At 38.6% G+C, this 25560-nt stretch overlaps 2 protein-coding genes across 7 annotated transcripts in view; both read right to left on the reverse strand.

Moving 5' to 3' along the window:
• The window catches only part of LOC119656113 (serine/threonine-protein kinase MARK2), a 115429-nt gene that overhangs the window by 51307 nt on the left and 38562 nt on the right, over positions 1 to 25560 (reverse strand). The window lies entirely within an intron of this gene.
• On the reverse strand, positions 12777 to 13646 carry LOC119653976. The gene has a single exon (XM_038059139.1). The coding sequence runs from the start codon at positions 13644 to 13646 to the stop codon at positions 12777 to 12779; it is 870 nt and encodes a 289-aa protein (XP_037915067.1).

Genomic DNA, 25560 nt, shown 5'->3' on the forward strand with positions numbered 1-25560 from the left:
CCTGGGACTTGCATAAAGTACTCATCGATCTAACAGAAATTGACACGAGAGAATACTGGCAGCGTTTGGGAATGAGCAAACGATCGTCGCTTTCGCTTAACCGCAGCACCTCGGTAATGAATACGTGCTCACCATGGCATCTAATCTCATAGGTGATTCAGGAAAGGAATTGTTCAAAATATAACCCACGACTCTACTAACGATGAAGGCGAAAAATGATAGATTGAAAGGGGTCGTAAACATAAAAAATTTTACAGGTGTTAAAAAAATATTTCAATTTATACCACTTTTTTCGCTAATTATGCAAAAAAAAAAACCCTTAGAAATATAATATCCCAAATGTTGGTTCATATTCTTTGTAATATTGTAAATAATCATACTTCTAAATTTCATAAAGATGGATCCATTATTTTTTGAGCTAGAATTCCCGTAAATATAAAAAACCTCTTTTTGAGAAAAAAAACTGTTTGAAAAAAAAAAAAGAAATTGTTTGAAAAATCGTTTCGAATATGAAGAAATTTATCACTCATAATTACGAACAAAACACAGTGCCAACAAATAAAAATGCACTCATACGAGGGAGAGACGCCAAGTATTTATAAAGACGCTATTTACATAACGTTACCAGCTTTCGTAAGGATATAAAACAATCACTACCTGGACGGTGGACCTTGCGCGTATTTTAAAATACGTAAACTAACGGTCTCTATAATAACGTAAAAGTCGATTTCGAAAACCTCCTAATGTGGTCTTCCCCCTTAAGAGGGGCCGGGACCGACGGTTCTGTCCAGGGCAGAGACAACCAATCAGACGCTGCCTTATCTCTGTTCTGGAAGCAGCGTGAGCGAAATCGGCGACATGAGTACGAATTATATTAAATTGAAATCCGTCATGTGTTCAGACCTGAACTAGGCTGAAGTGAATTTTTTGTTGAGAATGCAGTGAGTCCACTTGATGTGGACCGGACCACTTATTTTCTCTCTTGTGGTCCACGGACTCCTCTTTTTGGGCTAAAAACCCATGCCTTGCTTACAATTGTATATAAATGGAGCGGTTACCACCTGTTGCCGCTACCAGGGCAGAGGTGAGGCAGCGTCTGATGAGCTGCTTTTGCTTTGGACGAAACCTTCAGTCACCTTTTTTAAAAAACGTGGGTGTTTAGCCCAAAAACTGCAAAACTTGGTGATTCTAAGAAGGGGGCACCCGGACAATTTTTGAAAACATATTTGCAATGGATATGATAATATATTATTATTCGCTTTATTTAAGCATGATATGGAGATCTGAGTGAAATTATGCGGTGTTTCCAACGATTAATTATTTGAAATAATAAAAACTTGTTGTTTCTTTTTCGTTGGTGTGCTAACTTGTTAGCACTGATGAAAGAAACAAGTGGTTCCCGAGATATAGGTACTTGCAAGAATAAACATTCACACCAACGAAAAAGAAACAACAAGTTTTTATTATTTCAAATGATATGGAGAGTATTTTGAGACCTAGATATCATGTACATAGACCACCGTATTTTATTTCAGATACTTGAGTTGGGTAGTTTTTAAGAACGGGTCCTTGAAGTAACTGATCCATTTCGGAACCCCGCGCTCCTCCCCCTCCCCTTTTGTAGCCAACGTTAAAACTAATATCGGTAACGGAAAGTACCAAACGGGACTTTTCATTTCATACCCTATTCGACCATACTCGGTGAAAAACAGAATTTAAGTCAACATGGAACTGTGTTATTCACTGTATGCAATGGGATTCATAGTTTCCACGTTTTTACCAAAACCGTTTCTTAGATAACAGGCGTGACAGACAGATAGATAGTAAATCGATTTTAATAAAGTTTTGTTTTACAAAAAACCTTAAAAAGGCATATTGGCAGTTCTCAGAAATAGAACTAAATATCGGAAGTTGGAAAACAGCCATCTCAAGTGCGAATGTCTGGTAGAGAAATGAAGAATGCGGGGAATTATTTGAATGTCGACGTAATGAAAAAGGCCAGAGCTGCTCTCAACGAACAGCGGGATTCTCATATTGAAGTTGAAACAAAATTGTCACAGAGTCTGATCCCTTTAGTTCTAGTTCAGACCACTCGTTCTCGAAAAAAAGAAAACAAAAACGAGAAAGATATCTGCAAAAGCTATGGACGAGTGAACTCTTCTTTTTTTAGCTATGGCCCCGCTCACAAACGGGGTCGACCCGTCGGATCGATTGCGTAATTTCATTCGGTTGGTTTTCAAATCTCCAACAGTGGCCAGGGTGATGAATTCTCGTAATCGCGAATTATTATATATACGCCTCTCGCAATTTTTCCCCGATCGATACAACCCGATTACCGATCGCGGATATTCTCATTCCCATTTCATGATCAAAGGGTATCACGCCACTAGTCCAACGCAGCATCTTCGTCTTCATTATCGCAAGACGCGGTTCATCGTCTTTTGTAGTCGACCAACACTCACAATCGTAGAGGGTATTCGAAATGAGGGCAAGAGGGTGGACGACATTGCAGTAAATTTTAGATTTGAGACGTTCGTTGATAGGTGGATCCACAGGTGTGGAACTCCACTTCATCCAGGTTGCGCTAATCCGTGAAGCAATTTCCTAACGCAGTTTTCAATTGGCTGATAGCGTTGACCCGAGATATTTCAATTGCTCAGTTTCGGGCAAGTCATTGACAGTGCCAGTTTCATGGGGATCGGTCGTCGAAAATTCAGTTTTATTTATGGATAAGTGAGCTCGTATGACTAAATCAGCCTTGCAAGACAGGCATTACATCGTCAAGGCAAACGAAATTTATGGGGAAATGGATATGCAGATTCCCCTAAAGTCCTAAACTACTAGTGGAATAGTAAATTGGTTAACCTTCGGCCAATTTACTCGTGAGCGAGAAGAGCGGCAAAAACAGCATGGCTGAAAGGAAGCGCACATAAACCTTAGCTAACTTTCTAACAAAGCAAGGGAAAATGCTTTCAGGAAGTCTATTCAGAGTTCTGGCGCCGTTCACGTTCTCAGATCCAACTTTTTGCTGAAAATTAGCCAGGGTTTATTGCCCAGCAAAATTTGGGTTCCGGAGGATATCACAACGATCACGTAATCATGATTGCAAAGCTCGCATTAGAAGTGGGAATCATATCATAACCTAATCAACAATCAAATGCTTGTGAGTGATATTCGATCCAAAACTCAATTTGATATAGGACATCCATGATTACAAGGTGTTCAGCTCAAGCGTTGCTCTTATAAGGGAGCTGTTAAATGTATATGGGTGGTATGTAAAGGGTTTTGTGAACACTATTTAATTTCAACTGGCGGCAATCTTTTATGCTACTATTCCGATTTTCTTTTGGATCAAAAGGAAACATGCTACAATGTGATGAACTCGAGGGGTCGCTTATCTTACAAACATCATTTTGCACAAATTCTTCTTGAATTCAATACTTACGATATCTTATTGTTGATAGACAAATCGTTCCCTTACCTGCAAAAAATGAGAGATATATTACTAAAAAATATTCCAAGAAGTCCAAATAATCAATCAATATTTTTTTTTTATTGTAATTAGTTTATAGATTAATCATTACCAGGAAACATTTAAAATTTGCCTGATGATTTCAACAGGTGACAAGGGCCTTCAGCTAACTACAAAACTATTCCTTCGACCAGACCTCCCCGTCGTCATTTCGAATACCGTTCAAAGCATTTGGTAATCGATCTTAACGCAATTGGTATGCTTTCGTTTTTTAAATGTCAACAGGGAGTGCATCCCTGAGTAGAAAGTCTATACCAGCGAGGTTCACAGCTCACATTAAAGAAGAATTTCAAAGGAATATAATATAATGTTTGCTTTTCATGAGGCTTCAGATATGAAAGAAAATGTGGTTTTCTTATGAATAGAGCTTTGGACATACAGCGTGCGTAACTAAAAATCCAATTGATTACTACCTTTCAAAAACCATTCACACCATGATATCCTTTTGTAGAGTATTTTTAGTTCACTTGCGTTAAATATCCGAGAAAAAATATGTTTCATTATTCGTGACATTTTTTTACTTAAACAATAAATAAATGAACTCGAGAGTTTCAAAAGCAAAAATCCATTTTCTTGGAAAAGCTGTGAAAAGATTTCTAAAAGAGACACTTATAATTCGAAAAAATTATAATCCTAATGCAAAAATACTAGAATTTTAACATATGGTTCCGAAAACCACGTTTCTGACATAGAATCTTTTTAGGCCTGGTATTGTGCACTCGAGCTCTGACGATGCTAGAAGGCACATTAATGTTATTTCGAACGGTTTGGGGTGTGACATGAAATTGAAATTTACGTTGAATAACGCTGCTGGATGCAGTTGGGTTGGACATGAGACTCAACATGCCTCTCTTCTTCTGTCCAATTAGCTTCGAATCGGCCAGAATGCTTAACTGCACCATAGCTTCCTGGATTACTAACTATCCTCTATCAATTTTACCTGCGGTTTGGTCGTTCAAAACCTGGCCATAGAAAGCTTCTATTTGTCCGATTTCATAAAATGAAACTTAGAGAGTGATAGTGAAGCACTCTCCGGATTCCAAAAGTAATTTTTTTTACAGAAGAAGAAGAAGAAAAGAGAATTTTCAATTAATTTGATTAAACAAGTCAAAAGCTGGACGCTTCGCGTATAAAGTCTTGTGTCCATCTTATGTGAGGAACTCTCTACGCATGATTTTCCATTCGTACGTAGTTAAGAGTGAAAATTATTCCTTCATATATTGCCAAACACCAAAATATATTAGGTTCTTGCGGATTTGATAGTAAAATTTCAAAAAACTAACTCTTATGAAAAAACAACACAGATTCTACGCACTTCTCCCGGCGAGATACAAGAGCATCTATGCCAGTTTCGTAGAAGTTCGATTTTCTAGTGTGAAGAAATTCCTCAAAGGCAATTTTGATACCTGTTTCATTGCTAAATTGTTTTGCCGCCAAAAAGTGGTATTTGGTTGGCGAGAGATTGGGTGAATATGGTGGAAGAGGCAGGGTCTCACACTGCAATTCGTTTAATTTTTAGGCCGTTATTCTGGACACATCCATTGTCATGAATTAGTATCACTCCCTTTGTTGAGCAATCTAGGCCGTTGAATACGCAATTTCCGATGCATTTCATCGCGTTGGACACAGTGTTTCTCTACATTAATAATTTCGCCACGTTGTAAAAGAGTATAGTGGATAACTCCGACTGCAGACCACCAAAAAGTCACCATTTCCTCTTGATCGACGGATGTCTTCATGGCTCACTTTGACGGTTCATGTCAACCGACCGAAATTTTTCGGACCATCGCTGTATGGTTCGTTCGTTCAACGTATCAGCTCCAAATGATTTACAAAGGTTTCTGGTTGCCTCCGCTTTGTTGTGGCCAATTTTAAACTTACAAAGGAAAAGTAGGCACTTTTAACAACCTTCTATGTTTTCCTTTTTTATTCCTCTACAAGCACAATGACTTTTAAAACTGAAATGACACCTTGACCAAATGTAGCACTATTTATACTCTTTTATTCAATGCAACCAACGCCACTTGGCAGCAGTTTGCAAATTAAAATCACACCTAACTTCACTTCTTCGTGAAATCCGATGTTTCCTTTGCAACAACCTAATCCATATGTACACAATCGCTGGCCAAAAAATTACAAACGCTTGCAAATTTCATTATTCGTCTCTTTTCCTTGGGTAAGGTGGGTTTGAACTTCTTCCGTCAAAGGTGCCTTCTCGTGGTGGAGACTATCCAGTTCTCCTTTAGCTTCCGCTTTGCGCCATTTGCACCAACTATCCTCGCCTGCTGGACAATTTTGATGCTGAGGATTTTCGTCTGTAGAACATTTATGGAAGAAAGTTGCCCAAATTTCTTGCTTCATTCCTTCTATCGACTTTGCGTGTCGACGAATAGCTAGCCCAAAAAATGTAGTGAGATCGTTAATAACCTTATCAGTAAGTTTTCCACCCCCTTTTCCACCAATGCCTTTGTGATTCTTCTTTGCCTTTCTAAGCCGCGTTCCCATTCTTTGCTCGACATGTCCTACACATTCCTTTTTTACTACCACGTATATTTTATTGTTTGCAGAAATACCGGAGAAAACTCCAGCAAAATCCAATTTGAACGTTAAAGCGATCTCCCTTCGTACGATCCATTTGAAAAAATCACTGAACACACAAGCAGCACGATACTTACAACAAAATATAACTGAGTAGCTTGAAAGCCTTTCAGTGCTCACTCTAGACTGGATTATCCTTTTTATTCCAAACAGCAAATAAGTTTAGACAATTGGTTGGCTTTCCATCTTTTTATATGTACACCTGTGTTCGAATTTATAAGGCTCAGGTAAAAAACTAACAGGTAAAAAAAAGATTCGATGCTCTTTCTCATCGAGTACTCTAGCCGCGGCTGCAAACTCCTTACCTGTTTAACACTGTCATTTCTGAACGACTCGGAATATCGGAAAATCCCTTTGCCCACATATTCTCCACTATATATGGATACAATTCATGCAAAAAAAAATCGGTTTCTCCAACCCCACACACGGGATGACCCCCTTAAGGGGTTTCTACTGTCGTCGTTCCAAAAAATCGATTCTTTTTTTCGCCTATTTTGAAAGTAGATGACTTACTTTTTGTCCATCTCGTATATATTACATCTTAGGTAAAGGCAGATTAGCAGAACAGACAGTTTTGAGGCACTACAATTTGTTAATAACAGTACAATTTCTATCAAACTTTCTATACGCCCTATATCTAAGATTTGCCTGTGAAAGTATGAATTGAGACCTTCCATGATTTTAATGCATTCAATGCGATTTTAATGGGGTTTTGTTTTATAGAAAAGCTGAATAAATGAAGCACGCTAACACCGCAGTAAATAGTTAAGCTTTTTCATTACAGTTTTTTCAAGCACTTCGTTCGAAAATCTTCCAGAATGCATTTCCAGTTTCGAAGAAAACGATCGTTTTCACGAGTGTTGTTTAACGATTCCGACACTCCATTAAATTTTTCACTTCATTGTTTTAGTTTTCAAGTATCTTTCTAGTCCAGAAAAGTACACACTCTATATGTATTATATATACATATAATATGTATGGTGGATCGATACCCTCTTGATAAAATGGGTAGTTGCCCGCGTTTCTGTGACATAAACTGATAGTGAGTGTTGATAACGTTTCTAGAAAAAAACGGTGAAGAGAATGGTGAAAGTTGTAGTGATATTCAGCACCTTTCTCTACTTAATGGCTAGCTTTACATGGTTGATTTAGGATCTAAACAGGACACAAAGCAAAAGCATTATTCTTCAACTCGTTATCTCACAGACTTTTCAATATGAATGCTGGCAGCTCTTTCAAAAAGTAGAACGCGATGTCGTAACCGTAAATTCCAATATATTCGGGTCAAACATTTTCTTTTTATTGGTTAATTTGATGGCACAATTTCGCCCCTCTTTATTTTGTAATTCAGGAGGGCAACATCACCACGTTTCGGGGTACACGGTGTCGGAATGGATTTTAATTAGTTTGTGGAATGTCATGATGGAGGATTTGATGGCAACTTGATTTAATAATTCAATATAATAGCGTTTAGGGATATTTTATATGTAGATATATAAAATATTCAAAGGACAAGGCTCCCATGAACCCAATCTGAATAAAAATTTATAATGTCCCTGAATCAACATGCGTTGCCAGTGAGTCATTAATATGCATACATATGTACAGTGGCTCCAAGCTTATTTGATGCAGTGACTGATTTTAATTTTACACCACTGTAAAATCAAAACTAGATGTTCAGTAAGCGAGTTTCGAATAAGGGGAATCCCAAAAATTGTTGTTTATTGCATACAAGACCGATTTTCTAATTAGAATTCCGATATTCTAATGCTAATTTGCCGAATTTCAGCTCACAGCTTATTTGATAGGGTCTCCTTTGTGGCGTACTTAAGAGCTGGTTTTTGTCCTATAAATTTTTTGCAGCGTTTCGGTATTATATCAGCGACTTTAGAACTATTCTTAAGTCTTTCTAAAATGGGTCGTCATACAAAAATGGAGCAGTGTGCTCCATTTTAAAAAAGGACGTAGTGTTGGCAAAATTGCTGAAATTGTCAAATTAATTGCCTCTACACTCCAACGCATAATTGAGCTCATTGCACACGAAAATCGATTGGAAAATAAAGCCAAAAAAGCGCCAAACAAAATCTTTAGGGAGTCAGACGAGCGATGCATTATCTGAAAAATCAAACAAACCCCAAAGTGCTTGCTCCAAAGTTGACCGCTGTAGTATGTAATCAACCGGAAAAGTCGTCCAATGCCGAAACGACACGGCATGTGCTGCGCGACCATCATCTCCATGGTCCAGTAGGTTAAAAGAAACCTTTTATTTCAACAACAAACACGGAAAGCCGCCTTGCCTTTGCTCGATGATGTCTTTGTTTGGTACAAAGCAAACATTAAGCTTAATAAAGAGAACCTGCGTACGGGAAGTTTCTACCAAGATAATTCCGAAGCACAAGCAAACAAGCAAGCAAACTTTGTTAATCTGGAACTGCCCGCACATAATGTCCCACCGGCACAGTCTCCTGATATAAACGTCATCGAGATTTGATCGGCAATTTTGGACAACATCATAGGGAAGTATAAGATTTCGAATAAGAAGACTTTACTGACAGAATGGGAAAAGTTACTCCTGACTTCATGCAAAAGATGGTTAAGTCAATGCCAAACCAGACTCTAGGCTGTTATAAAACCGAATAGATATCCAACTTATTATCCCACATGTTTTATTTAACAATAATTTGAAACTGTAACAAAAAAAGCTGTGATAAAATATTTTACTTCTATTTGGTTTTCACTTTTCCTAGTTCTTACATTGTTCTGTTTGGAAACATGAAAACTTCCCAATTAAACAACAATCTTTCTTCTATAAAATCGTATTCAAGCTGTTTTCAATTCTATATTGATTTACTATGTATTTTCAGTTTTAATATCATTCGACAAAAGAAATCTAATCCCATGATACACCATACAATAGAATATATTTCTGGTAAATTGAAATGTCATAAACGGAACAAGTTTTCCAATCAATTGAAACTATCTGAATCCCTGTCATTTTTGCTACACATGATATGCCAACACAGTGGGAATTTCAGGTAGTAGTGATTGTCAGCAAGTAGGTCAATCTATTCCCTCGTCGAACAGATGAGATGGTGCAAGAAGAGGCAATAATAGGTAGGTAAATCTAAATATTCTTGTTACGTTACTAGTCCTTTTGCGACCTCTTTCAATTGCCCAAGAATAAGCTTGTACAGCTGTATGCCAATCGAGAAGACAAAGAACTAATAATTGGTCTATGAACTCTCCAAGATAGGAAACTTTCCATTGCGCCTGGAAGAAAAATTATCAAAATAGACGATAGATGGAATTGAAATATAGCAGTGTAGTGTCTACTACAATATATATTAAAACTAGAACGGCTCGGGATCTTACTTGTTTGTTAGCTTTAATATGATTACATTTGTAAAACTAAGTTCACTCTTGTCGTAACAACTCTCTTCGTATCAGTCCTTTGTATCGCGATCGCCGGTTATTTATTCCTTGCATTACTTCCAATATCAAGCACTGACTCTCACGGCGCTGTGTTCGTTAGAATGCAATTCAGGGCTGCCACAGTACTTCCCCCCTAAGCATTTGTCTCGAATCGTACTTTTTTTATTTTGGGTCCAGAATATGTTTTTCGAACCAGTGGTCGTGGTGCTATTAATTTTGCGTTGTCTGGCAAAAAATCCAAATTTTCATTCAAGATAAATACTGGTTTCAGTCTTTCTGTTGAAACGTTAATTTCCTTTTCGTCTTTTTTTATTGTGTACACGCGATCCGATATTCTCTTGATTACTTCGTGCGGGCCAGTGTACGGTTGTTGCAGTGGTTTTTTACACGAATCGACTCTTAAAAAAACATGACTGCATTTCGGCAAATCTTTATGTACAAAAATGCTGTCTGTTCGATGATGTGACGCTGGTGTAGGCTTCAATCGACGAATGTCTCGTTTGAATTTTTCAAGAAAGATTGATGGATCATTTGGAGCATTGTTTTCCACAAAAAAATCTCCAGGCAGTCGCAACGATGTCCCGTAAATCATTTCGGCAGGAGAACACTTCATTTCTTCCTTGTACACGGTGCGTAGTCCTAACAAAACGGTAGGTAACGTATCAATCCAATTCATCGTTTCGTGGCACATTAAAGCTGTTTTCAATGTTCGATGCCATCGCTCGATCATTCCGTTCGAAGCAGGATGATATGCTGTTGTCTTGATGTTCTTTGAACCGATTAACTTCGTTAACGATCGAAATAGCGAAGATTCGAATTGACTTCCTCTGACACTAGTTATAATTCGAGGTGTTCCAAACCTGGCAATCCATGATGTATAGAATGCAGTTGCAATTGTGTCAGCAAGCGTGTCAGTTGTAGGAACAGCTTCAGTCCATCTCGAAAACCTGTCGATCATTGTAAATAGATATCGAAAATTCTGAGAAGCTGGCAGTGGTCCGACAATATCAATATGTACATGTTCGAATCGTTTGTCTGTCGACGGAAAATGCATTGGTGATTGTACGGTATGTCGATGTACTTTCGATCGCTGACAATTAATGCAATTTTTAGTCCATATTGCTATGTCCTTATCCATTTGCGGCCACACATATCGTTTGCGAATCAACTTCTTACTCGCTTTTACTCCTGGATGCGATAATCGATGAATTGAGTCGAATGCTCTTCGTCGAAGTTGTTTAGGAATAAACGGTCTTACGGTGCCTGTTGAAACATCACAATATAAAATGTGATTATTATCTACAGGAAATTCTTTCAGTTGAAGTGATGATGTAGTCGAATCCAAAAGATTTTTTAACTCTTCGTCCCGTTGTTGTTCAACTGCAATTTCTTCCGGATCCGGCGCAGTTGTTTCAATTCCTTCTAACCGTGATAAAGCATCTGGGACAATATTCAAGCTTCCTTTAACATACATAATTTCAGCATTGAATTGCGAAATATATGCAAGTTGTCGTGCCTGTCGTGGAGTAGCCTTCGATAATTTCTGTAAAAACGCATGCGTTAATGGAAGATGATCCGTTTTGATAAGAAATTGCCTTCCTTCAAGTCGGCTCTGAAAATATTTAATAGCAGAATAAATCGCTTGAAGTTCTTTGTCATAAGTACTATAATTTCTTTGTGCGTTGCTGAATTTCTTTGAAAAGAAACCTAAAGGCTTCCATGTCGCATTTTGCTGCTGCTCCAGTACAGCTCCCATCGCAAAGTTCGACGCATCGGTACATAACACTATTGGTGCATTTAAAATCGGATGAGAAAGCAATGCGGTACTTTCGAGCAATCCTTTGCTTTTCTCAAATGCGTCTTCACTTTGTTGTGTCCATTGTATTCGTGTTCGATCGTTTTTCTTACTATTACCAATCAATTTATTCAATGGTAACAGTACTTCAGCTGCATTCTTCATGAAGCGACGATAAAAATTTAGAAGTCCCAAATACCTTCGAAGCTCCATAATAGTTTCTGGGCGTTTCGCGTTTCGTATCGCATCGACTTTCGTGGACAAAGGTTGAATCCCTTCGCTGTTGACCGTATAACCCAAATATTGTACACTTTCTTTGGCAAAATGGCATTTACTCGGGTTGATTTTGATGCCGTATTCGCTCAGTCTCTTAAAAAGAACTTCTAAATGTTGCTTGTGTTGTTCCAGGCTGTTCGAAGCGACAAGGATATCGTCCAAATATCCAAAGCAAAAGTCGAGGCCTCTCAAAACAATATCTATATACCGTTGAAAAGTTTGAGCGGCATTTCGTAAACCAAATGGCATATAAATAAATTCAAACAATCCAAATGGTGTGATTACTGCTGTTTTGGCAACGTCTTCTTCGGCAACTGGTACCTGATGGTATGCTCGAACTAAATCAATCGTTGTAAACACTTTTTTATTTTCGAGGTTGTAGGTAAAATCTTCAACATTCGCAATAGGATAACGATCGGGAAACGTTATCGCATTTAGTCGACGGTAGTCCCCACAAGGCCGCCATTCCTGTGACTTTTTTTCTACCAGGTGTAATGGACTAGCCCATTGACTACTGGAAGGACGACAGATTCCATCCTCCACCATTCGTTGAAATTCCTGTTTGGCTGCTGCGTATTTGTCCGGTGGTAGACGTCTTGGTCGTTCTGCTACTGGTGTGCCTCGAGTCGTAATGTGATGTTTGACGACATGTTCTCGAATTGCGGTCTTAATACTCGGATTCGTTATTGACGGGAACTTTGCAAGGAGTTCATGAAACTCGTCTCCTCTTCGAATAGTTGACAATGTTGGTGCAGAATCGATTGTAGTTGTTGTAGCTGCTTCTAATGATGTTTCACCGTCAACAAGTCGTTTTCGACGCAAATCGACCAATAAATTATAAAAATTGAGAAAATCGGCCCCAATTATTGGTCTCGACACCTTTGCAACACTAAATGTCCATTGAAATTTTCTGCGAAGTCCAAAATCAAGTTTCAGTGTTTTTTTTTCCGAAAGTTTGTATGATTGAACCGTTTGCGGCGTAAAGGCAAAAAGAAGAAGCCACATCCTTGTTGTTAGTATGCGGAATAACTGAAATATCGGCACCTGTGTCGACGAGAAATGTAATCCCGTTTGACTTATCCGATACCAAAAGACGGTTCTTCGTTACGCCATCGCTGACCGTACGTATTGACGATGGCAGAATTAGTTTTCCGCCGGCTTCGATTGAACGAAAGAGCACGGTTCTCGACACTTGTTGGCTTTATTCCCGAAAGTACGATGATAATAACACCAATCGCTGTTACCATATCGTCGGGATCGTGATCGTGAACGTTGTCGGTTGTTCGAACGGCTTCGCTCTCGTCGTGCACCCATTTCCAATTTCTTCAAACGTTCCAGAATTTCGTCCAACACGTTTTTCTTTGCAGGTTCCTCTTTTGGAATCTGAGTAAATTCCACGTTTCGGCTTACACTTGACACAGACGATGTCGCACTAAATTCGCCCATTATACGGTCGGCCATTTCTGAGAGAACGCTCATTTTTGTATCGGTTGACACAGTTAAAATCGCACGTACGCGGGAGGGTAACCGTCTCAACCATAACGCTCTCACCGCATCTTCAGGCAATTGATCACCAGCCATTGATTTAATTTCCCGATAAAATTGAGATGGTCGTTTGTCACCTAACTCCAATTCTGTTAGAACTTTTGTTAGACTCGTTTCCGGTGTATCAGTAAATCGTTGAATGAGCTGACGCTTTAATTCGTCGTATTTATTCACTAATGGAGGTTTTTCTACCACATCAGCGATTTGCTCTAGTATCGCAAAATCTAGACAGGAAATCACTGCGTTGAACTTAGCATTGTCTGTTGTAATGCGATTTGAAACAAATTGTGCTTCCACTTGCGCGAACCACAACGTAGGCCTCGGTGCCCAAAATGGCGGAAGTTTCACGTCGCGAATAGAGTCTACACGCACGTCTGAACGCGGAGGTAAAAATTCTTCCAGTCTTCTACGCGTATCTATCTTCGGAGTTTGTATATCCTCCTCACTCACTTTATCACTTGTAGCCATTGCACTCACTGAATAATTGTCTTTTATGCGGGGTCACCAATTTGTAGTGTCTACTACAATATATATTAAAACTAGAACGGCTCGGGATCTTACTTGTTTATTAGCTTTAATATGATTACATTTGTAAAACTAAGTTCACTCTTGTCGTAACAACTCTCTTCGTATCAGTCCTTTGTATCGCGATCGCCGGTTATTTATTCCTTGCATTACTTCCAATATCAAGCACTGACTCTCACGGCGCTGTGTTCGTTAGAATGCAATTCAGGGCTGCCACAGCAGAGGTGAAAAGGTTAGAATAAATCGCCAATTACTTAATAGATACATGCAAGGGTATCTACGCAGTTAAGACCTTGTATTAGCGAATGTCAACTAGAACTTTTTATATGACTATCTTGGAATCAGTTTTTTAGGTAGAGTCGGAATGAAAGCGATGACAAAATTGACATCGGAAATCAATCTAGGCCTAAAAGAACCTGACCCTTGTGAATTATCGAGCAAACTTGATATCTGAATATATTTCAACAGTTAACAATGCCACAATGACATTTAAACAAGTCGGGAAACCGGAAGCTGGACGCTTCAGGTACGAAAGGTTTTGTGTATTTCTTAGTACGTAGCACGTAATACATCCATATATTATGTGAGAGTATCCACTTTCGGATGATACTGACATTCATAGTCTTCAATTTTCAAAGAAGCAACAAATTTGAGGTATTATAACTTTGTTAGTAATAGTGCTATTTCCACCAAACTTGGTAAGATCACGCTCTATATTATAGCCTATATTACTGCAAAATTTCATGGTACTAGGATGAACTTAAGGAGGGTTTCTAACCAATTACAAAAAATTACAGTAATATACTATTATTAACTTTATTTAAACAGATATCGGTATGAAAGATATTTCAGAGCCCAGACACCATATAGTGGCAGCCTCCTGATTTTTTTCAGATTTTTCGGTTTGGTAGTTTCGAGAATGGCCCCCTTAAAGAAGTGATCACTTTAAACCCCCCGCGCTCCCCACCCTTCCAACGAATGTCAAAACTAAGATCGGCTTTGAAAAGTACTAATCGAGACCTTTAATTTGATACCCCACATGACTATATTTGATGAAAAAAAATTGTATACCCCCTTTTTGCATGTATGTGGACCCCCCCTTCGATTCGACGTAAAAGGATGTAATTCACTGTATGCGTGAGCGTTCATAGTTCCCACCTTTCTACCAAATTTGGTGTCAATCGCTATAACCGTTTCCGAGAAAAATGCGTGTGACGGACAGACAGACAGACAGTAAACCGATTTTAATAAGGTTTTGTGTTTACTATGAAATGCCGATACGACGAAATTCGAAGTGAATGGGATAAATCAAAATTATTATACTCTTTTTACAAAGGAACTCAACAGGGGAAGGTTCGTTGGACTCTGACAGTCAGTGCCAATTCCGTCAAACTTAAGCAAATAATCGTCGTTTTGGAACTCCATATCACTTCCCTTAAACTAATTTCCTCATTGAAATAAGAACCAATTTACCAGAATAAGATGTTATCAGTGTAGTCGCGGTCTTTGAGAAAAGATGCCATTATCCATTGAAGCATCGCAGACAACCTGAAAAACATCACCGATAATGAGAAATAATAGTAGCGATGATAGATAGACTTCAAATTCTTCCGAAATTTTACCTAAATGCAAAATTTGACATTCTGTGCCGTCATATGTTGCTGATAATAGCTTTTAGTTTCACCCAAATACTCCGTTTGCCAAAAGCCTACTTGAAATCGATAAGGCGGAAATTTGAACTCAGGACAATCCTCTAAACTGACTCGAGGATGTTGATGTGATCAGTGCAGAAAGATTTAGAGCAAAAACCTGTATATTTTCCTCCGTCCCACAAAAGATACACACCCAAAATCAATCATATAAATAGGTCGTCCATGATCTACATTCATTTTAATAGTAGTAGTCAAAGAGAAAACCAAAAGGTAGGTAGGCGCTAGTGGCTGCTCCGTAGTTCCTCGTTCTAACTAAAACTGGACAATCGCTAAGAAAGCGCCTGAATGTTTTCCCGTCCTCTCCGTAACTTCGACACTGCGAATTGCAGGGTATATCGAGACTGCCGATATGGTCTCTCTAGAAACCACCGTAATCATTTCCATGGATTTGGCCAAAAAATTGATCGGATCTTGACTCGCCATGCAAAGTTGCCGGCTGTCAAGTATTAGGGCTGTGGCGGCGTAATTATTAGGTTGTTGCACATGACATGGCCGATTTGATACTAAAATTTGAAACGACTGTAAAGCCTACAAAAATTCATTTAATTAATCAAAATAGGCGACAGTCGATTCAAAACACTTCTCCCAGCGAGATACAAGAGCATGTATGCGAGTTTCGTAGAAGTCCAATTTTCGGGTGTTGATAAACTCGTAGAAGGTAATTTTGATGGCCTCTTCATTCCTAAATTGCTTTTCCGCCAAAAAATGACCCAATACTTAAAAAAGTGGTAGTTGGTTGGCGAAAGGTCCGGTGAAAATGGTGGATGAGGCAAAATTTCATACTGCAATTCGTTGAAGTTTTGAAGACCGCCAAACTGTCACCGTTATCTTTTTCGGATGGGGGCTCGGTTTCGGCATATGCTTCCGTGGCTCATCAGTATCTAGCCACTATTCAGATGACACTATCCTGTGCAAAAAGGGATCGCTTCTGTTGCGGGAGAATAAAAAACTGCAAATTTCCATTCGAAGTGCTATATTTTGCTCCGTTTGGACATGCAGAACCCATTTGTGAAGCCTTTTTACCTTTCCAAGTTGTTGTAAGTGCCGAGAAACTGTCGAATAGTCTGTTTCTCACACACTGATGTGTATCGGATTCGACTAGCACATGCAGCTCGTCGTTGTCAATCGATGGTCTTAGATGTCCACGTGGCTCACTTTGAAGATTTACGTCGCCTTGCCGGAAATGTTCGAACCAGCGCCGTGTGGTTCGTTCGTTTAACGTATCAGCTCCAAATGCGCTGTTAATGTTCCTGGTCGACTCCGCTGTTTTCTGACCGAGTTTGAACTCATACAGAAAAAGTATACGTTCTTCTTCTTTTTCCATCCTTTTTTCCCTCTTATTCACTGTTATCACAACGACGGTCAAAACTGAAATGACTCCTTGATTAAATGTAGGAGTATTTATACTTCATTATCCGACACCAATAGCACCAACTGGTGGTAGTTTGATACAGCAAAATCGCAACTAACTTCACTTGATTGCCAAATCGGCCATTTCATGTGCAACAACCTACTAGTAAGAGTAGGTTCCATCCTTGACAGTCACCACCGGGGCGAAGAGTGCGCCTACCAAGACTGTCAAATCCCGTCTGGCCTGGCCTACTCATTCCCCTCTATGTCCCTATTATCGCGAAACCAGACGAGGATGATTTCGAGCATTTCATTGAGATTATTCGGCATGTCTTCATTGTTAGATTGGCTCTTGGTCAGAGTGAATATGTTATGATTGAGGCTCGCCTGTTAGAATACACTGGTATCTCTCGCGAAACCGTATGACTCGGCTACACTGTGCTTATCCGAGAATACTCGGATAAGCACAGTTTGCTAGAAAGGTGGGAACTGTGGACGCTCATGCATATAGTGAGTTACATCCTTTTACGACGAATTTAAGGAGGAGTCCCCATACATGCAAAAGGGGGATGTAAATTTTTTTTTCATCAAATAAGGTCTCGGTTAGTACTTTTCGAAGCCGGTCTTAGTTTTGACTTTTGTTGAAAAGGTGGGGAGTGCGGGGGGTTGAAAGTGGTCATTCTTTTTAAAGAACCCATTCTCAGGAACTACCAAACCGAAAAATCTGGGGGTTGCCACTATATGATGCCTAGGCTCCGAAATACCCTCCATAGCGACACCTGTTCAAATAAAGTTAATAATAGTATATTACTATAATTTTTAGTAATTGACAGGAAAACCCACCTTAAGTTCATCCTAGAATCACAAACTTTTGCAACAATATAGGCTACAGTATGGAGCATGATCCTGCCAAATTGGTGAAAATCGCACCTATTACTAACAAAGTTATACTAGGTCAAAACTGTCGCTCGTTTGCAAATTCAAGACTATGAAAGTCAATATCACTTGAAAGTGGCTATTTTCACATAATATATGCATATTTTACGTGCTACATGCTAATGGGACAAATGCACACTCAAATCTCTTTATAAAAGAAATACACAAAACCTTTCATACCTGAAGCGTCTAGCTTCCGATTTCCCGACTTGTTTTTATATTATAAATAACTAAATTGTATACTTATTTATCAAATAACACGTTTTAATAAATATATCTCCAGATTTAACTACTGCTGGTATACTAATCAGTAGGTATCTGCTCAATATCAACAAATTTCTACAAATTAATGACGTAGTCTGAGAACGTTTTCGTGTATATTTTTATTGCAAAAATGTATAAACTTCCGATCCATTCTAAACTTAGAATATTCTAAAAATATATATTTACTACTTTGTTACAATCTAACACTTCAGGAAGCTTCGTTTGCGTACATAAATCTTAATTCATGCTAAACTCTGTGATTGTAAAATTAGATGCCACGAAATTTTTGAGTAAATATTCAGCTTCTGTTCTCCCTAATAGTAATAGAAATGGCGGTGAAATATTTATGTTTCCGTATATTTATATAAAATGATCAAAGCACAGAAATGGTTTCAAAATTACACTGGTAAGAAAGGCGCAGGCCGAAACAGAATATACTGTGAAAATATCCCCAAATGGACTAAAGGGAAATAGTAAAAAGGTGAAAATGCTGATTGGAAAATTGTGGTCAAGTAACAATTCTGGAAATTTATCAGGAATTTTCGTTGTGCTTTGCTGGAATAGACGCTAATACTATCTAAATGTTCAGTATTTAATGCTAACAATTGGATACTTTCCGAGTTTCCTTGATTAAACTACATAAAATCGAGTAGGTTCTTGATAAATTTGCAGCATCTTTTCACTTGTGTGATTACTCGCCGGACCAGATTGAACCGCACAAATTCAAGTAACAAGTTTCAGAAAAACTGTTGAGTTACTTGATTCCTCCGACATTAATCCATTCGTAAATTATGCAATTTTGAAATTGCAGGCAGACGCATGAGTGTGGAGTGTGCAGCATTTAACCCCTCGTGCTGAATATAACACGGCACATGAAGGCAAACAGGCTTCCAAAGAAATAACGCATATGGAGTCGCCCAGACTTCCGTTAGAATTCCAGTTTTTCCGCAACAGGTTCTAAAATATTGATTGCATGATAGACTTTCACCATGAAGCTGCTGCTGCCTGGTGTTGTTTTAATATCGTTTGCTCAGCGCTTTTCCTGTATCAACGCTTTCAATGTCGTCGTCGTTGGTGACGAGTTTGTTTTCTTCTGCTGCTGCCATCCACGCAACAATCCAGCTGCATATTATTTTGTAATGGAATAAGCTTAGGTCAACATCTTTGCAATCAAATGATTACCAAAAATTTTGTTTTTATTAATTACAATTTTAAGGGAGCTTCAGCTAATTTTTGGAGAAACTTGGTAGGTGCCAACTTTTTTTTCTTAGAATGGATCAGTCTCGTAGGAAGTCACTTGCTTTTCCAATAAGTATAATAAATTCATCTTGGAATTTCTGGGCACCTTACTGTGTTTTGATTGAGAGTAAGCCATAAAGTCAAAACAAGCCAGCCATTGCATGTAGCTTTTAGGCGACTAATCGATTCATTTCAGAACTAAAGCGAGTTGTCTATTTCAAGATCGAGCCATCGTGAGCATTTCCTGAGAGCAAAATACAGATGCGCCTAGATCAAGTACCCCATATTCGAGGCTATTAATACATCCCCTTTCGAATGCGGAGCCTCTAGTGCCATTTAAACAATCTCGTCGCCTCTGTAGAGCAATTGCGAACTCTGATCTTTTTCACGTCACTCGTCTACGTATTATCACCCAAGTCATACTATGGCGGCAAAAAACCAGAAATGCCACCTACACGCTCATCCCAAATTTATTTCCACAATTTCTTCGTCACCATAACTCGCAGTAAGAACTTCCTCTGCTTTTTCTCTGTGAAAATGGGCATTTATTTGGAACGATCCGATTGCCATCACTTTTATGAATGTAAAATTCCGATTTTAGGGAATCATCACGATATTTTTAGGTGTTGCTGAATGAATGGCAGCGGCGGTGGCTGCGTAACATGGAAGTAATGTGTTCATTTTAAATTAGAAAATGTACGCTAAACGACTCGACTGGGCAATCGGACAGAAAAATGTTGAGCGTCCTTCCTAGGGAGTATTTTTACTTCTTGGCAACATCCGAAATTTGGCAATGAGACTGAAGAGGGGGATACTCTTTAAGGCTGGTTCATTGAGCATTGGCAAGAAAAATGTCAAGGCCAAAAAGAGATGAGTATATGTGAGTTGAGGGTATGTTGGTTTCTTTTGGAACTCCTCCCTATCATTTCAGGTCGTTACCATTGAGTTTATCCCAGAGAATTAGATGACTCCTATTGTGCAGTATAAGGTTACCACCCAGTTTGTTTTTGCGTAAAAACAAAACCTTATTAAACGATTTACTGAATGTTTGTCTGTCGATCATGCGCATTTTTTCGAAAGTCCCTTCACCTATTGCGACGAAATTTGGTGAAGATATAGGCTGTGAAACTTCAAGCATTCAGTGAATTGCATGATTTGGATGAGAGGGGATCCCTGGGTGTAAACTCGTTGTTTCTGAACATAGCCATGTGGAGTAACAAAAGGAAGGTATAGATTTGTTCTGTACGAAACATGCTTTGAATTTGATATCAATTGCGGAGTAGAGGATTGCTAGGTTCTCCAATGCGTATTTAAAATCAAAACTTGGGAATACATCTCACTTTGATCTTTACTCAAATAGTATAATACTAATTTTTTTTAAATTTAACGGGAAGCCCCTTTAAATTCATCCTAAACAAATGCGTAAACAATAATTGTGTTGGGGTGTCTTAGCAAAGGTCGGGGTTTAAATCTCACCAGTGGCAGAAGAATTTCTATCATCTACAAACGAGTACCTGAGTCAAATCAGGGTAATAATCGCGGACGAGCGCAATGCTGACCACATTCCCTACTACAGTGTACCGTTATCGTCTTAAATGAAGTGCCCTAACATGCTTCAAGGCCAGGATCCAATAGTATTATCGCGCCAACGATTATAATTATTATAAATGACAATATTACATTAAAATAAAATCTAGCATAATAAATTCATATACGCTATGAACCACCATTCAAATTTCTCCAGTGCAATACTAAAATGGTTCAAACAGGGATAAGTTTGATTCGGATGCTGGTGAGGTAGGAAGGGAAGCTTGATTTTATTTTCAAATATTTTGGAGACCTACAGCTGAGCTGTCCATAACCTTAGGTGTCATGTTATCTATCACAAAACGTCCTAAGTCGAATCGAGGGAGAAACTGTTTACCTTTGTTCCCCGGTCATCTGATTTTGGGACGAGGCATCCAACCTCCTTTTATTCTGAAAACTGCTGATATTTTCTATATAGATGCGATTGAAAATGTGATTATATGGTATATAAATGCTGCCCGACGATATCGACATCATGGGAAGAACCACCCGAGACGTACAAACTGCCTTCATCCAGATCGAGCAGGCGGCGCGAGATTTTGGGCTGCACATCAATGAAAGCAATACAAAATATATGGAGGCAACCTCAGCACCGAAGACGAATCAACCAACAACATCAAACCGCACCGGTCAAACAGGAAGAATAAGGATAGGAATACAACTTTGAGACCGTTGACAATTTCTCCTATCTAGGGTCGGAAATCACAACCGATAACAACTACGACGATGAAATCCGCGCACGGTTGTTGGCAGCCAACAGAGCCTATTTCAGCTTACAAAAACTGTTCCGCTCGAAACGTCTCACCATAGGGTCAAAGTTCTTACTGTACAAGACAATGATCTTGCCAGTCCTCATGTATTCCTCGGAAACTTGAATTCTTAGCAAGAAAAATTGCGAACTCTTGGCCGCGTTCGAGAGAAGAATCCTCCGAAGAATTTTTGGCCCCCTACATGAGGATGGACGATTCCGTAGCCTATACAATGACGAAATCTATGAGCGATACCATGACCGTCCGGTTGTGGATAAAATCCGGGTCAATAGGTTACAGTGGGCGGGTCACTTAATCCGTATGGATGAGGATGATCCCACCCGGAAAGTCTATAAGCGCAATATCTATGGTAGAAAAAGAAGACGAGGGAGACCCCGGCTAAGATGGAGCGATGGCGTAGGCCAGGACACCAGACAGCTTTTAGGGATATCAAATTGGTGGAACTCGCGCAAAACCGGAATGTCTGGAGTTCCTTATTAAGGCAGGCCTAGACCGGACACCGGTTGTTGCGCCGTTGATGAACGCTGCCCGACCAAATACTGAGTTCCAAATTCCTGTTGTTTTCTTCAAAAATTGTTGGCGTATGAATACGCATGCGTTGTTGGATTTTTCTGAATTTTATTTACTTTTTAAAATAACGTGGAATTAAAGGTTCTTATTTATATTTATTTAGTTATTAATCATTATGAAAAAAAGTAATTTTTTTTAATTTTGAAAAAAAATATTTTTTTTTAATTTTTTTCTTTATTTTTGATGAGGTTTTTCTCAATGAGTGCTATTTAGGCTGACTACTATTCTTCAATTTTTGCTAGTTTAGGAACAGAAAAAATATATATAATCCACGCAGGTACAAAAAGAACACAACTACACTGTCTTTTTATGTATTTTAATACATTAGAACATACAGCCGCTCCAGTCCAGCATTTTACTTTACGTTTTCATACGTCTTTACAAATGTCCATCTAACTTTCAGAATATTCTTCGAATTAGCATGAATTTTTCTGTGTACGTAAAAATTAAATTAAAAAATCAATTTCTTGAAAATTCTAGATAGATATAACCCCTTAAGAAGAGGTTAAAAATAAACACCAACAGAATCAAGGTGTTTAGTCTAACTGGTCATCGCACTCTTTCTATTTGCATTAGTGGGCAGACTATCGAGGGTGCAGATTAATTTGTATATCGCAATAGGAAACATCATGTCGCACAATACATCAGAGCGCTCCATACATCTTCACTGTTTTGTCTAAAATCTGGAATGCAACTATCTTGAAACCAGCAGTAAGTTGAGGCTGTACTAATATTCTCTCTGTTATTCGAAAGTTTTAAGCCTTCGTCAAAACTTGTCTGCGTTGTGTCACCGGGATTTTCCGAAAGACACAATGCCAAATGAACAACTTTGTACTCGCACGGGCCTCGAAGTGGATGTCACATAATAAACAAGTCGGGAAACCGGAAGCTGGGCTTCAGGTATGGAGGGTTTTGTTTACTTCTTCTGTGAGTATATTTGAGGATAGAACTATCCCATTTGTGCGTAGCCCGTTAAGAATATGCATTTAGCATGTCAGATTTAGTACATCGGGTTGTAAATTTACACGGTAAAGACAACTTTGAGCTACTGTAATTTTGTTGCTAATAGTACGATTTTGATTAAATTTGGAGATAATATGCTTCATATTATATTTTATACTACTACCAACTTTTATAACTCTGAAGTAAACTTAAGGAGGGTTTTACTCAATTTTCCCAAAAATATGGTAATATACTATTATTAACTTAATTTGAATAGACATCGATATGAAGAGTATTTTGAGGCCTGTGCACTATACAGAGGCAGCTTCATGATTTCTTTTTTCGATTTTTCGGTTGGGTAGTTTTTGAGAATGGGTCCGTTAAAGAAATCATCACTTTCCACCCCTCTCACTCCCCGCCTTTTTAACAAATCTCAAAACTAAGACCGACTTGGAAAAGTACTAATTAACATCTTTCATTTGATACCCCACATGATTATATTTAGTGAAAAAAAATTGTACACCCCTCTTTTACATGTATAGGGATCCCCCTAAATCTAAACGTAGAATGATATCACTCACTGCATGTCTGGGGGCCCACAGGTCTTACCTTCTCACAAAATCGTGTCAATCGGTATAGCCGTTTCTGAGAAAAGTGCCTGTGACAGACAGACGGACAGACAGACAGACAGACAGACATTGAACCGATTTTAATTTGTTTTGTAAACAAAACCTCAAAAAGAACGACAACTCGATTACTAATTATGCCATGCAAAGTCGGTTGCTGTGTGGGCAAATGACGCAGAATATCTTGAAGGAACCTGAAACATATTTCAGTAAACTGACAATAATAACGCCTAGGCATGGTTGACACGCTATGCACCATTTAGGGATAATGGTAACTATATATACAAGAAGGGCTGATGAGATCGGTAAAAAGGTTGGAACTATGAATCCCCCCACATGCAGTGAATTACACTGCTGCATACTCCTAAAAGACAGATGCACATTTTTTTTAACCATATGTATCATATATATCAAATGAAAGGTCTACTACAGTACTTTCCGAGGCAGGTGTTAGTTTTGACATTGGTTGCAAGGGAGAGGAGTGCGGGGGTCCGAAAAGAGTCAATTACTCCGAGAACCATTGTTAGAAAATGCTCCGCCCAAAAATCTGGAAAAAATTATGGTGGTCCATGGACATGGGATCTAGTCTCCGAAATATTCTCGGTTACGATATCGGAAAATTAAATTGTGGCATATAGCAGAAAAGCTACATATTAACAAAGAATAAATTGGAGAACTGAGAGAACGCGATCGATATAGGGTTGAAGAGATGAGAGAAATTTCCAGAAAAATGTCTTCAATGATATGGTCATGTAAATGGCGCCAACGAAACATAATTTGCCAAGATTGGTCTGCACACCGAAATCGATAAAAACAGCTAGTACTCTGGATGGCGATTTGAATGCTTCGCGGCTGCATACAGATCAGGCCTTTGACAAAGCAAACAATCAAGACGAGCCGACCCCGCTTCTGAGCAGGACAAAAGCTGAAGAAGATAAAAAATACCATACTTTCATAAGAGACAAAAACTAATTTTTTTTCCGAGTGTAGTTATGTGGTGTTTCCAACGATTAATTATTTGAAATGATAAAAAACTTGTTTCTTTTTCGCTGACCGCAAGCCCTTGTTAGCACTGATGAAGAAGAAGAATAAATATCTACACCAGCGAAAAAGAAACAACAAGATTATTTCAGCTAATTACTTGCTCTTTCCGTAAAGTAATATACTGTTTTTGAAGAATACTTTATTTCTATAAATATATATTAAAAAAAACAACATAATCAGCCGAAAAAAAACGTTGGTAGCCCTTGCACAAAACCTACCGTGCTATTATAAATGCAAAAAGATTTTTGGTTCACCCTTTCCTTGAATCAGCGAAATTTTGGAAATTGGCCTCTTTGAAGTACAGGTATTACACGTTTTTAATGGGATCAGTAATTCAATCATCAAAATGACATATACAAGTAACGTCAATATTTGCATGTTGCAGCATATTGTGCGCCGCAGGTTGATAGTTTTTTTTAATTAGCCAAGAAAATCATCAAATCACTGCAAATTTGGGAGCCAAAAGAATTGTGGATGGCCAATTATCAGTCATTCCGCACCATGAACGCACAAGTAGGTTACGACATATTCTCGGATGGATTTCATATGCCAACCGAATTGTGGCATTCAGATCGGTATCACTACTTTCATTAATTTAGAGGTCATTGCTTATTTTATTGGTAACCGTGTATTTCTGGGCGATTTGTACAGAATTTTTTACGTGTAGGTTGCATTCTGGCACAAATTTCTCCGTTTGTATTTCGTGGTATTTAATGAAAAACATTACGACGAGGGAGCTGGTCTTCTTTGCACTGGAACATCTGTTTAAGAATATAGTATTGATATTCCGAACTTGAAAGAATTGTTAACCACAAAA

This window comes from Hermetia illucens, chromosome 4 (genome assembly GCF_905115235.1).
Source record: "Hermetia illucens chromosome 4, iHerIll2.2.curated.20191125, whole genome shotgun sequence".
Lineage (NCBI taxonomy): Eukaryota > Metazoa > Arthropoda > Insecta > Diptera > Stratiomyidae > Hermetia > Hermetia illucens.